The sequence below is a fragment of the Formica exsecta genome, unplaced genomic scaffold, assembly GCF_003651465.1.
Source record: "Formica exsecta isolate Colony F162 unplaced genomic scaffold, ASM365146v1 scaffold275, whole genome shotgun sequence".
In the NCBI taxonomy this organism is placed as follows: domain Eukaryota; kingdom Metazoa; phylum Arthropoda; class Insecta; order Hymenoptera; family Formicidae; genus Formica; species Formica exsecta.
In genome coordinates, this window is record NW_021850010.1 from 33850 (window position 1) to 46499 (window position 12650).

General features: G+C 33.1%; 1 protein-coding gene across 1 annotated transcript; it reads left to right on the forward strand.

Annotated features, from left to right (window-relative positions):
• The first annotated feature begins 10821 nt into the window (after window positions 1-10821).
• LOC115237127 lies at window positions 10822-12188 on the forward strand. Its single transcript, XM_029809982.1, has 2 exons — window positions 10822-11740; window positions 11823-12188. The coding sequence occupies exons 1-2, from the start codon at window positions 11569-11571 to the stop codon at window positions 12035-12037; spliced, it is 387 nt and encodes a 128-aa protein (XP_029665842.1). The 5' UTR covers window positions 10822-11568; the 3' UTR covers window positions 12038-12188.
• The last annotated feature ends 462 nt before the right edge of the window (window positions 12189-12650 follow it).

The following is a 12650-nucleotide window of genomic DNA, read 5'->3' on the forward strand; positions in this document are numbered from 1 at the left end:
AATGATTTTGGATTGCAATATCTAACGAATAGATTTCATTTAGTTATCACTATAAATATCTATGAATTTAGGTACTTTTTATTATATCAAAAAAATCAAAAGTGTAAGTGATGTAAAAAAATTCTTAGAAAAATACTTAGAAAAATGTTTTAATTTTAATATCCTAATTCTATGTAAAGAGAAAGATATATGGGCTCAATAGTTTGATGACGAATTTTTGGGGATCTTCGTGAATGTCAACTAAAATCGATATCCAGATTTTCTCATACTTATTATTCATGTTTAATGCGCAAAGGAATGGGAGGGGGGAATAGTTGACAATAATAAAGACGAACAATCATTTTCACATTGAGTATTTGAAAAAAAATCTTCATGTTCTATGAGATATATGCATATATGCAATACTCTCTATTTCTCTCCTTTTTCGCCACTATAAAAAAACATGCCCTCTACTTAAAATCAAAAAAGAAAGAAGTCTAATTTATTCTTTAGTACAAATAAAAGCCACGATTTTAATAAAAATATGATGAGAGAAATTTGCTGAGATAGCTCGAGAAAGTGATAAAATCCACTGTTGCTTTCTTCTGTTTAAAATGTGTCTCGAAATTTTTCCTGAATACTAAAACTATTTTGACTATGATTTTCTGGTTCAGCAAGTGAAACTGAGTGAAAAAAGGGTGAACCCAACGATCTCTATGTGCTCCCCAAACTGCTTAAAATGCATACCCTCCTTTGAACTACTTTTTGTTGATGATATATTTTAATGCTTACCGGTAATATTATATTGCAAAAGACAGCTCCATCCGATTAAATCATCAATTTCCACATTCACGTTTCTCATTGCTTTAAAAAATTAAGTTCAATTCATATTTAGTCCAAGAAAATAAATAATTTTTATTATATAATATATAAACAAGAATGTTAAGCATCAGTCAAAGAAGAGAAATAAGGTAATAATTTTGTTTATATATTATATATTATACAGAGTGTTCCCGGGTTAAATAACCAAACTTGAAATATGAATTTAGGACCTTAAAACAAGAAAAAATTTTCTTCTGGAAGTATGCTCGCTAACGCTTCGTTCAAGAGATATTGACTTCTGAAGTTATGAACTATAGGAACGAATAATTTTGAAATGTTTTTTCCTCTCTTTCTTTTGCGAGACAAGTGTTTCCGAGTCGGAAGAACAATACAGGGCCCCAGACAAGTCAACAGATGGAAGGGTCGTTTTTATTCTGTCAGTAGGCCGTTTTGCTCGGTGGTCCCTTTTCGGTAAAGAAACTGAATCCCTGTTATGCAGGACAGGACCTTGAGCGATCTCGGAGTACGGGAAGGAGAATGGATTAATAAGCTACACGAATTTAAAATTAAATCTTACAATTTATTCAAAAAACAAAAGAAGAAATTTTAAAAGATGAGATACATTATTTATATTGTTAATAATAAGTATTATACGATAAAAAAAATAGTTATTCTTAAAATCTAATATATATGTGTGTATGTGTGAGTGTGCGAATGGAAGATGTTTTTTCGCGGGTGATACATTGGTACGGAGGACATCAACCGGAATAAGAAAAGCGAAAGACTAAAATTCAAGTTCCGGTGGGAAATTTACAATAAATAGTTTTAATAATATAATATAAATTATTGAGTAGAAAAAAAATGAATAGGAAGGAAAGGTAAATAATATTACGGAAGATCTTCAAATTCTATTGTGGAGGGGGGAAGGAATTTCATTCAAAAGACTTCTATAGGGACGCCTATAGGAACTTGAGAATCTGGGACAAAAAATGGAATAAGACCCAGGAGGACTTCCCAAAAGAATGCGATAAAATTCGCTGAGGTCTGCAATGTCTGGGCCCACGCGATAAGCCTCTTCAGGAAGGGGATCGGGAATTAGAGGGAACTGTTCCAGGAGATGTCTGTATCAATTTTCTCGAGCCTGATCTTCGTGAAATTAAATCTGACTCTCCTTTGGTATCGAAAGATCTCTGTTCGAAATCTTTCGGTTCCTCTTTGAGGTCTGGTAATTTCTCCACAAAGTCCTGGAGGGCTTTCTCAAAATCGTGCGACGCTCTGGGGAGATCAGACGATTCGAGGCGTGAAGAAGGAGGGGGAATGGGAATTCTCGACGATTGATGATCGAAAGAAGGCAAATAATCGAAGGGAGGAGGGGGAGGAGGAATCCCCGAAGGATGAGGCTCTTGAGAAATATGTGAATAATCAGAGGGAGGAGGGGGAGTAGGAATCCTCGAAGATTGAGGATCCGGAGAGATAGGTGAATGAGAACGTTCAGGAGAAGAGACTGGTGAGTACGAAGGAGGAGGATAAGAAGGAGAAGGAGTAGAGGGACGAGATTGTGTCTTACGTGTCTGGTGAGTTTTATGTAAGTATTGAACTCTTAACTCGAAGGAATGTTTATTTAAATTAAGTTTTGTGTAATCTATAATAAAATTAGAGTCCGCGAACGCCCGAGCCAAGAGTTTCCGGATCTTTCTGTTCTCACGATTCCGGATGAGTTTCGCCCAACATTTCAAACGTTTTGCTGTGGTTGTTTCCATTGGAAAACACACGCAAGGGTTAAATAAGGTATCGACAGTTAATCAAAAGAAACGGTTTGGTAATAAAAAGGGGATAGGGGAAAACATTTAAAGATCTCAATAATACTTATTATTAATATATATAATTTAAAAATTGATATGGCGGGAATTATCATAGAAGTAGTGGGAGAAGATTTTCTTTTAGATCTGGCAGCTAAGCATGAATGCTAACCATGACATTACGTCAAGATCCCAACTAATCACATTTAGGGATCCGCGAAAGGGAAAGGATTGCTTGAGTCTAACAATAAGTGTGAATCCTAATCGTGACAGTTATCAAGATCCCAGCTGATCACACTTAGGGACTTGCGAAAAGGAAAAGAAGGTTCGTTTGAGTCTAGCAAATAAGCATGAATGTCAATCTTGACAGTTATCGCAAGATCTCGACTAATCAAACTTAAGGACTTGCGAAAGGGAAAGAAGGTTCAAAGGAGAAGAGATACAAAATATTTATAATAAGCAGAAATAATTTAAGGATGTTCTGGAGGTATCGGTCCAGTCAAAAGTTATGGAAATATTAAAAACCCCGATATTAATCCCTCAGAGATCCAAAGAAAGAAAAATGTATATAAATAATTGCGGCAAGTCTAATAGAATGTAAAAAACGTAAAAAAAAAACAAAGAAAATAAAAAAAATAAAAAAAGTTTTAAAAGTGAATTTGCCCTGAATTCAACCTAACAAAGTGAAATTTGTGAAAAATTATAAAATAAAGTAATTACGAGCAATAATTTCACTGATTTTTTGTAATTTCTTTAAAACTATGTTGTAAATCGTTTAAAATCTTGTTGCCATATTTTTGTTCGTTGATCATCTACTTGCGTGTAAAATATCATTATATTGGTAGCATCTTTTTTACACTTTTCTCTGTAACGCCATAAGGTTACGTGTTAAAACTCGGATATTCAAAAATTGATAACTTTTTATCTAAATTGTAAATCGATCTGAAATTTGGCCGCGAACTTTGGAAGAGAATACAAAATATGACATTAAATTTTCATCAACTTCGTAGCATTTTGACAAACCATCCAGAACATCCTTAATAATAAAATTAATAAATATTTATGTATGGGTACTAATTAAAGATTCAAATTATTAGCAACAAACTGTTTCCTTAGGGAGGAAGGAAGGCAGGATAAGAAAATGATATAAGAGAAAAAAAACAAGAGAGGAAAAGAAAATTTTTAGTGGACTCACTACTTGTTGGGTGCGAAGAAGACGACTTTAATTCTTGACAATCGAGTGAGAAGCGACCCTCTATCTTCCGTGGAAGAGCTGGCTGGAAAGATAGCTCGGAGATCCGCTCAGTGGCCTTGTTATATTGGTTAATAACAGTTCTCTTGGATAACAGTTCACTTATCACTATTAAGCCACTGGGTTTTTAAATTCACATTGTCTAGAACTCGCTCTCTCTACAACTTTAGAATCGTGAATAACAAGAGAAAATGATGAACCGAGAACTATAGCTGATTATTCGTTAAGTTGAGAGTTGAATACTGAATCGGTCAGAAGCTAAAGACAGACTGAATTTTTGAGGGAAGATTTCGCGTATCCTCGAATCTTAGCGTCTCCTCACGTACCCTCTTCATTAAGCGACCAGAACTCTTTTTTAACAAATCAAATCTTTACTTATTGCCTCTCTCATGAGTTGGAGATGTCACCCTGCCAAAAGAATGTCCAGAAAATTGCGTCTATTGGTGTAGGCTTTTGTTTTTAGAAGCTAAGTCTTGCCCATTGGAGAGTCCGTTATGATCGGCTAAGTTGACATTTTTATTATTCCCTTAAAATTTATCTCAAATAGATAACACAAGAAGGTGGTCTGGCAGGCGAGCACGTGGTGTCAAGTATCGCGAGTTCCCGTTACGGATCATAGTTTCATCTGTAAACTATTGTCCCCGTCCCTCTCCTTATCTTTTGTTTTAAACTCTTAAGTCTCTGTTGCGCGAATCTTAGAGTTTGAATATTTGATTCATCTGTTTATTTTTCGTATGAACATGGTCTAGATTTCTAGCGTTCGAGGGTCTTTTATCTTTTGTTTACAATTTTCGAGTCTAGCGTAGGTCTTAGTCTCTGAATATTTATTGATCCGTCTCATAGTTTAGTTTTTTTATCGTTCCGGAAGATTAGTCTTGCCTGCTAGATATTTCTTGGTTTATTGTTTGCGTCGGGTGCAGAAAGATTCTAGAGCGTAATTTTTTGTATCAGTAAAAGAGTTTTTGTGAAAAAAAAAGAATTGTGGAGTCCACTGGACGTAACAATTCTTTATGAAGCCAATTAATAAAAATGTGTATTCAATGTTGTTTTTTAATATTTTTGATAGAATTTTCGTAAGATTTATTTTGCTATTTTAATATAAATTCATTGCGTAGCCATTTGTAAATTAATAAACATTATATACATGAATGCGCGTTCACGTGTATAATTACCAGCTTATAGTTATCGAAAACATGGCCAACCAAAATCTCCAAATATTCCTTCAATGCTTCCATAATTATTTTCCAACAATGTATTTATCATAAATATGTTAATTGACAATGCACAGATTCATTCAAGCATTGTGTGTAAAGCATTCGCTCTGTTTCGCTAATATAATCTAACTTTACTCAATACGACATCGATTAGAAGAAATCACTTCTCTTCCTTGCACTATTCCGCGATATATAAGCATATTTAATAAATCAATAAATACAAACAAATATTTGATCTCTTCTGGTTTTATCATGTATTAGAATACAGTTTAGAAGGAATTATATACTGTTTAAGTATATACTTTTATTCAATAGAATGGTCTTGTTTCATATATTAAATATATGAATATGAAACAAATCCATCCGCTTCGTAACAAAAAGAATTTGCTTTCGATTCTTTTCTATATTTTGATATTTATTCATTTACACAATTTATATTATTATTATTGATTATATGATTTATATACAGTTTAACTTCTGTATTAAAATTGTATCTATAAAATATATACAGTTTATCTTCTCTCTGTATTAATATTATGTCTATAAAAATAAAATTATATCGTGTTTTAAAAACTGTTAAGTAATTAACACTAAGAGATTGAGCATTAAGGGGGGTTTCTACTTTGTTAGCATTGAAAAATAGACAATTTATCGAAATTTTTAGGAAAGGAACTAATAAAGATAGAATGATAAAATTTGGTATCCACAAAAATATATCTTTATTGAATAAAGAAAAAATCACCATGTTATTTGAAGCTGTGGGGGGCCGAGTGGGCGGATCAAGCAGCGGTGATATTAGTAGACGGTGGAATTTCCAGAGCCTCCAAAAATTATCTGAAACAAAAAAATCGACCAGTTTTATAATCTAAAAATTTTGAGTGAGTTATGGTTACTCAAAGGAAGAAAAACATTTTTCCACAAAAAACGACTGCCTTTGAGTAACCATAACTCACTCAAAATTTTTTATATTTTTTTTATTCTAGTCTACTTTATGCGCAAACATCTACAGATTATAAAAATGGGCGATTTTTTTGTTTCAGATAATTTTTGGAGGCTCTGGAAATTCCACCATCTACTCATCTTACCGGGCTGCTTGATCCGTCCACTCGGCCCCCCACAGCTTCAAATAACATGGTGATTTTTTCTTTATTCAATAAAGATATATTTTTGTGGATACCAAATTTTATCATTCTATCTTTATTAGTTCCTTTCCTAAAATTTTCGAAAAATTGCCTATTTTTCAATGCTAACAAAGTAGAAACCCTCTTTAAGACACGTTGTGATTGTGTCCGCTGAAATTCAATATGATATAAGCTTTGTAAATAAATACTGTTTATAAAATTCTTTCTAAAAAAGAATTTCCTTTCTGTTGAATAAATCTTTAACAAAAAATCACATCCATATACAGGGTGTATCCTAAAAAGTGGGAAGTATTGCAATAAGAGATTCAAGACACAAAAATAAGAGAAAAAATTCATATAAGCATATGTCCGATATGACCGTGGTTTTAAGTTATAGCTTGTTTTATTTTTCAACAGAATTAAGATAATTACGGTTACAGGAAGTGCTCAAAATGATTACCTCTAACTTGAATACAGGCTTCAACACGTCTCATCATAGATTGTCTGACTTTTTCAAAAATTCCGGGTATTGTTTGAATTTCCCGGTAACCATCTTCAACACGTTGACGAAGTATCTCGACGTTGTCAATGGGTGTTTTGTAAACAATGGATTTTAGATGCCCCCACAAGTAATAATTGAGTGGATTCAGGTCTGGAGAGCGAGCTGGCCAGGCAAAAGTCCTTTAAATCTTGTACATAAACAACAAACCGATATCCAAGTATGCTATCTTAACTTTATTGGAAAATAAAACAAGCTATAATTTGAAAACAAGGTCATATCGGACATATGTTTATATGAACTTTTACTGTTATTTTTGTGTCCTGAATCCCCCATTGCAATACTTCCCACTTTTTAGGATACACCCTGTATATAGTGTATAATGTAGTACTTTATATTTCGCAGAAAAAATTTTGAATTTTAAATTTTTATAAAAAGCAGTGTTATCACATTAAAAAATCCTCACAAAAATAAAAAGAAGTACGCCAAGTACATAAAAAATATCCTTGTACATAACAAAAGTTTAAAAATATATTTACTTTCAAAAAATAACTTTAAAAAAATTTGTCTCTAAAAAATAAAAAATTAAAATTAAATATGAAACCAATAGTTCACTAGCCAAGTACGTGTAGAAGCAATTCAGTTTGTGAGGATTTGTAATTTGAAATAGCATTTGTCCTAAAATCAATCTTACATTTATAGAAATATTATAGATTCTCTCAAGAAAATTGAAACGCATTTTATTTTTAAATTAAAATAGCAAATCTGGTAAAGCTTTTATGATTAATTTTAAAATAAGTCGGTCAGTTTGGCACGGGGCACTTTTAAATTCGAAATTGGTGATCGATGCGATCAACGTTATTGCAGTAAGAGTTAAGTAGTTTTATGATTTATTATATGTAATAGAATCCGCAATATAATAGTGCTATTATATATTATACAAAATATTTATTTGGGGGGGGGGGACATAAAAGTGTAATTTTTTAATAAAAATAAAATGCATTTAAAGGTAAATATAGCGAAAAGGGGACCCAGCCCCAATGACCTTGACCTTGATATATGTTGTCAAGGACATAATTCTGAGTAACTTTTTCTTCTAATTTAATCGTCGCTCGTTGCTTATTAAAAAGTCATTAACAAAAAAAGTTTGAAATATACCAAAGTACATGCATGGACAGGAAACACGCTCGCGCACACACATACACACACACACACACACACAGGGGGGTTGGCAGGGGCCAAGGGCCCCCCTTGCACCGCCCCCCCCCCGTGTGTGTGTGTGTGTGTGTCATAGCAGAGATAAGGACCCCATGATTTGTCGTAGCTATGAGAATTACAAACCGTGCGATGCTTATTTTTGTTATGACACATATATACGAATATATACATAATATAAAAATAACATACATATAAAAATAAACATGAAAATATATAAAAACCGCACAGGAATGAGACACCGCGATTCGTCACTTTCGCGGTATTTATTGACTCCAAACTCATCCTGATGTACCTTAATGAAATAAAAAGAGAAAAAAGACAGAGTAAAAGAATTATTTTAGAAGTTCTCGAGTTTCGAAGAACAAATCTTGTTTTTTTTCCTTCACTAAATTTTGGTCGTAAACACGAGATGAAAGGATCAGATGTGATTAAGAGATGGTTAGGAAGATCTTTATTCGTAGCAGTCCTGTTAATTTTGCGCGTGTGATCTCTCCTATATTGCAATCTATGACTTAAAAATTATTAATTGCGACATACACACAATTTATGACTTAAGAAAACGTTAAAAAATTGCGAAATCAAACAGTGAAACTTCTCGTCATTATCACCAACGCATCTTTGCCCCATATTTTCCCCTTGAAATTCTCTTTTATTTTATAAATGGGCACCTACGGGCAGCGGAAACCAATGGATTCGTCAAATAGAAGGTTTATTTAAATATGTAAAACCAACAGAACCTTTGGCCACTGTTGGCCATTTTTTTATATGACAACTTGAATCTACTTATAATATTCGATTCTTTGGATACAGAAGAATGGCCGCCTTTCTTTTTACACTAATGTTTACATGTTCCACATAAACATTTTTCTTCATCAAGAAAGAATGTTATTAACATGTGAAAAATTGGTTTCCAAATATTTGGATATGGAAGAGCTGTACTGCCTTGAAGCTTCATGGATAAAATGACAGGAAAAGAAATCCATCTGAGTTATAAGGTTCAGAGCGATGTCCCATACAGCACCGAAAGATTGCAGAAATGTTGCATAGACCTCGCATTGAAACATTGTAATATTGCATAGAAGTTGCGAAATGTTTCTGCAATGTTACTGCAAGCCTGCGGCAACGTTGAAATGTCCGCCCTTAGAAATATTACAATGTAAGATTACAATAATAAATCCCTGTATTGGGATCGTATATTAAACTGATATAAAAATAGTTATATATCTTTAATCTTACTAGCTGCTCTTTGCAAGCTTTATATAATCATCGTGACTGAAACTTAAATGCGAGATATATAATGCAACGGGCGTCGTATGGCGGTAAACGAACGAACTAGTGGTTACTGAAAACTGTTTTTGTAATGCTTTTGGAATGTTGCTGTAACATTCTCATGAAATATTACAATTACATGTTCCAATAATGTCTCAACAACATTACATTGCAACTTGCAAGATTGTAACATTACTGCAATGTAATTGCAATGTTCTGTGCTGTATGGGGTTTGACATGAATATTAAAGAGATTTTTCGGAAAATCGGTCATTTCTAGTTGTTCTGAACTATTTACAACCTAAATTTGTTAATTAACAAAGAATATTTAAAAAAAATTTTTTTGGCCCATGTCCGCTCTTTCCATGTTTCGATCCACTGTGGCGTTGTAACGGCAGACCATGCTTGATTTCTGTCGCATTTCTGCCGTCAGATCTGATATGGCAGACTTTGCTCGATATTTGTTACATATCTGCTGTCACGACGTAATAACAAATAATACTCGATTTTTGCTCTATTTTCTCTGTTATATTATATCGGCAAGCCGTGCTGCCAGAAATTAAGCTTAATAAGGACGCAGCAGAGCGGAATCTGCTGCGAAGTCATGATTGAATTTGCTGGCATACTCCCAGATTGCCAAGTTTGCCCGATCACGTATTACAAATTATGTATTATATATTATATCGGTAGAACTCTGGCAGCAGCCGCGCATGATTTACCATTTTAATTAGTGCCGGCAGAAATGCAACAGAAAACAAGCAATCTCTGCATCATTATATGCTACAAAAAATGCTGCAAAATTTAAACAGAAGTTCTTGACATAAAAACAGTAGATTTAAAGCATTGCGTGTTGGCACAATATGTCAACAGAAGCTAAATAAAAACTGAACATAACATGACTCATCATGCTATATCATTAGAAATCGAGTTTATCTGCAAGCACAGCATAACGGCAGAAATGCTGCAAAAATTAAGTATGCACTACCATTTCAAAAGATAATAGCAAAAACACAGCAAATATACAGCATGATCTGTTGTCATAAAATAATGGTAGAATCACAGCAATATTAAGATATGCTATTATATATCAAATTACAGTTCTTTTGTTTACCGCTATATGATTTATCTGTCTCGTAATCAAGTTTCTGTTACAGGCAAATATAAAGATCGCAAAGCGCGATTAACAAGATTAAAAATGTGTAATGACTCCTGCTCACAGGACGTGGCGACGCGGCAAGCGTTGCCATAATATCTATTTTATCCGCTTAATTTCTGAATTCTAACAAAGGATTCAGAATATTAAACTAAAAGTTTGGAAAGCGAATGGATCAATAAAAAATTGTCCATTTATTGATTTCTTGAAACAAAATAAAGAATTCAATTTCCATGCAAATCTTGAAATTTACGGATTATTAATAAATTAAATTATTTATTTAAATTTATCATTTTGCTATCTGGGTTGCTAGCATTTTGCTATCTAGTCAACTATTGATTTCATATTTAGTTCCTATTTTTTATTTTTTAGGGAAAAATTTTTTTATAAGTTATTTTTTAGAAGTAAATATATTTTCAATTTGTTGTGTACAAGAATATTTTTTATTTACTTGGCATATTTTTTTTTACCTTCGTAAGGTTTTTTTTTAATGTAATATATGTATATACGCAAATCTAAAATTCTCAAAAAATGGACGCCCATTATTTTTCTTGCATTACTGCTTTCTGCCACGAGAGGCAGAAAGCATTTTCAGGCCGTATCTCGACCGTAAAGCGATATATTAGAAGAACAAGGATAGCACGCGATTGTCGCTCCTTGTCTGACATTAGAGTCCTAAGAGACCTTAGAGCATATATACCTGAAGAGGGAATTGCCTATGTTTCCTATGGATTGAAATTGTGTCCAAAATGTGTGCGAGAGAGTAAGGTATAGATTCCTAATCGTTCTCTGTGCGCTTGCGTTAGCGACGATTTATCGAGTATTAAATCGAGTTGTTGCAGGTTTGCAGAATTATTTCTAACAGAACTATTTCTAACAGTGTAAAATCAAATTAAATTAGTAAAATATCATTAATTTAATATAAAAATGCCTTGCGTACATTGCGTACTGTGCGGCAATCGTGATAAATCGGTTTCCTATTATGCGTAAGTAAATGTAACTTTTTGTGTCTATTTATATTGTAGAGTTTATTATGTGAATTTTAGGTTAGATTTTATGTGAAGTTAAAAAAACATATTATAATTTTTTACATTGTAAATTATAAAATTAATTATTTTTCTTATTAATAGATTTCCCCAAAAAGAGGAAACAATAGCAATGGCTAACATTTTGTGAAATCGATGAACACGTTCTTAATACTGTCACAAAATTATGTTCAAGTCATTTTCAAAAAAAAGATATTATGAAGAAAGTTAAAGGCTCCTGTTTAAAACCCAATACTGTGCCATCTCTTCGTGGAAAGAAAAAAAAAATATCTCCAAAATCGGATTCTTCTATCAGTGAAGTTTATTGTAGCGCAAAAAAGAAATTACACTTTGCTATTGACAATATTGATTACAATGCATCAATAAAAGGTAATAATGATTACTGATTTTATACCTTTTAATTGAAATTAATGAGAATAAATTAATTAATTGACGATTAATGATCTTCTAGATATCTCTGCGATAATTGACAGCCAATTTATACTGCAAAGTATCGAAAATGCTCAGTTGAATTGCCACACATCTGCAAAAGATGATCTTCAATCATCTTGTGGCATCATTGAAACACCAGATTCAACTACGAGAATTGAAAGATCATCAAAAAAAGGAAATGGTGATCTATCTCCACTGAGAGACGAAGATGCTCAAATTTTGAAACATCTATGAAGGCTAAAATATATGAACCTCGTTTTATTGGTGACATTAGAACACCACATCTAGCTACACCTAGAAAAGCTAAAAAGGCTTTAAAAGTAGCAAAACGAATTATCACACAACAACAAAGAAAAAGAAAAACTCTGCAGCAATGTCGCAATAGATTAGTTGTTCGCATCATGACATTAAAAGATTTATTATATTTTATTTTATTATATAAATATTTTATTTTATGTTGTCTAAATAAATATTTATGTACATTACACGATCTGCGAAACCTATTCAGCTGGAAACCATTGAAAACTGAACGAAATTGCGTAACGCTCGTGATTGGTTCTGCTTTCGTTCTGCATTACGCTATTCCGCTGCATGGGTTCGCACCTTAAGGGCCGTGGCACATAGAAAAACACATAGACATAGTATATCTAGACCGAGCGTTTGCCTTTATTTAAGGAGTGGGGGCCGATGCCCACGTAGAAAAGGACATACTCTGTTTCGTGCCCCTTGCGTTCTCTCTCGCTCGCACGTAACATAGCGTACTCCATAGACATAGTATATCTAGACCGAGCGTTTGCCTTTATTTAAGGAGTGGGGGTAAAGATACACGTAGAAAAGGACATACTCT

Coding starts and splice junctions, on each gene's coding strand:
- LOC115237127 (XM_029809982.1), top strand. CDS start 11,569: ATGAAGAAAGTTAAAGGCTCCTGTTTAAAACCCAATACTGTGCCATCT. Junction 11,741..11,822: donor TTACAATGCATCAATAAAAG/GTAATAATGATT, acceptor ATGATCTTCTAG/ATATCTCTGCGATAATTGAC.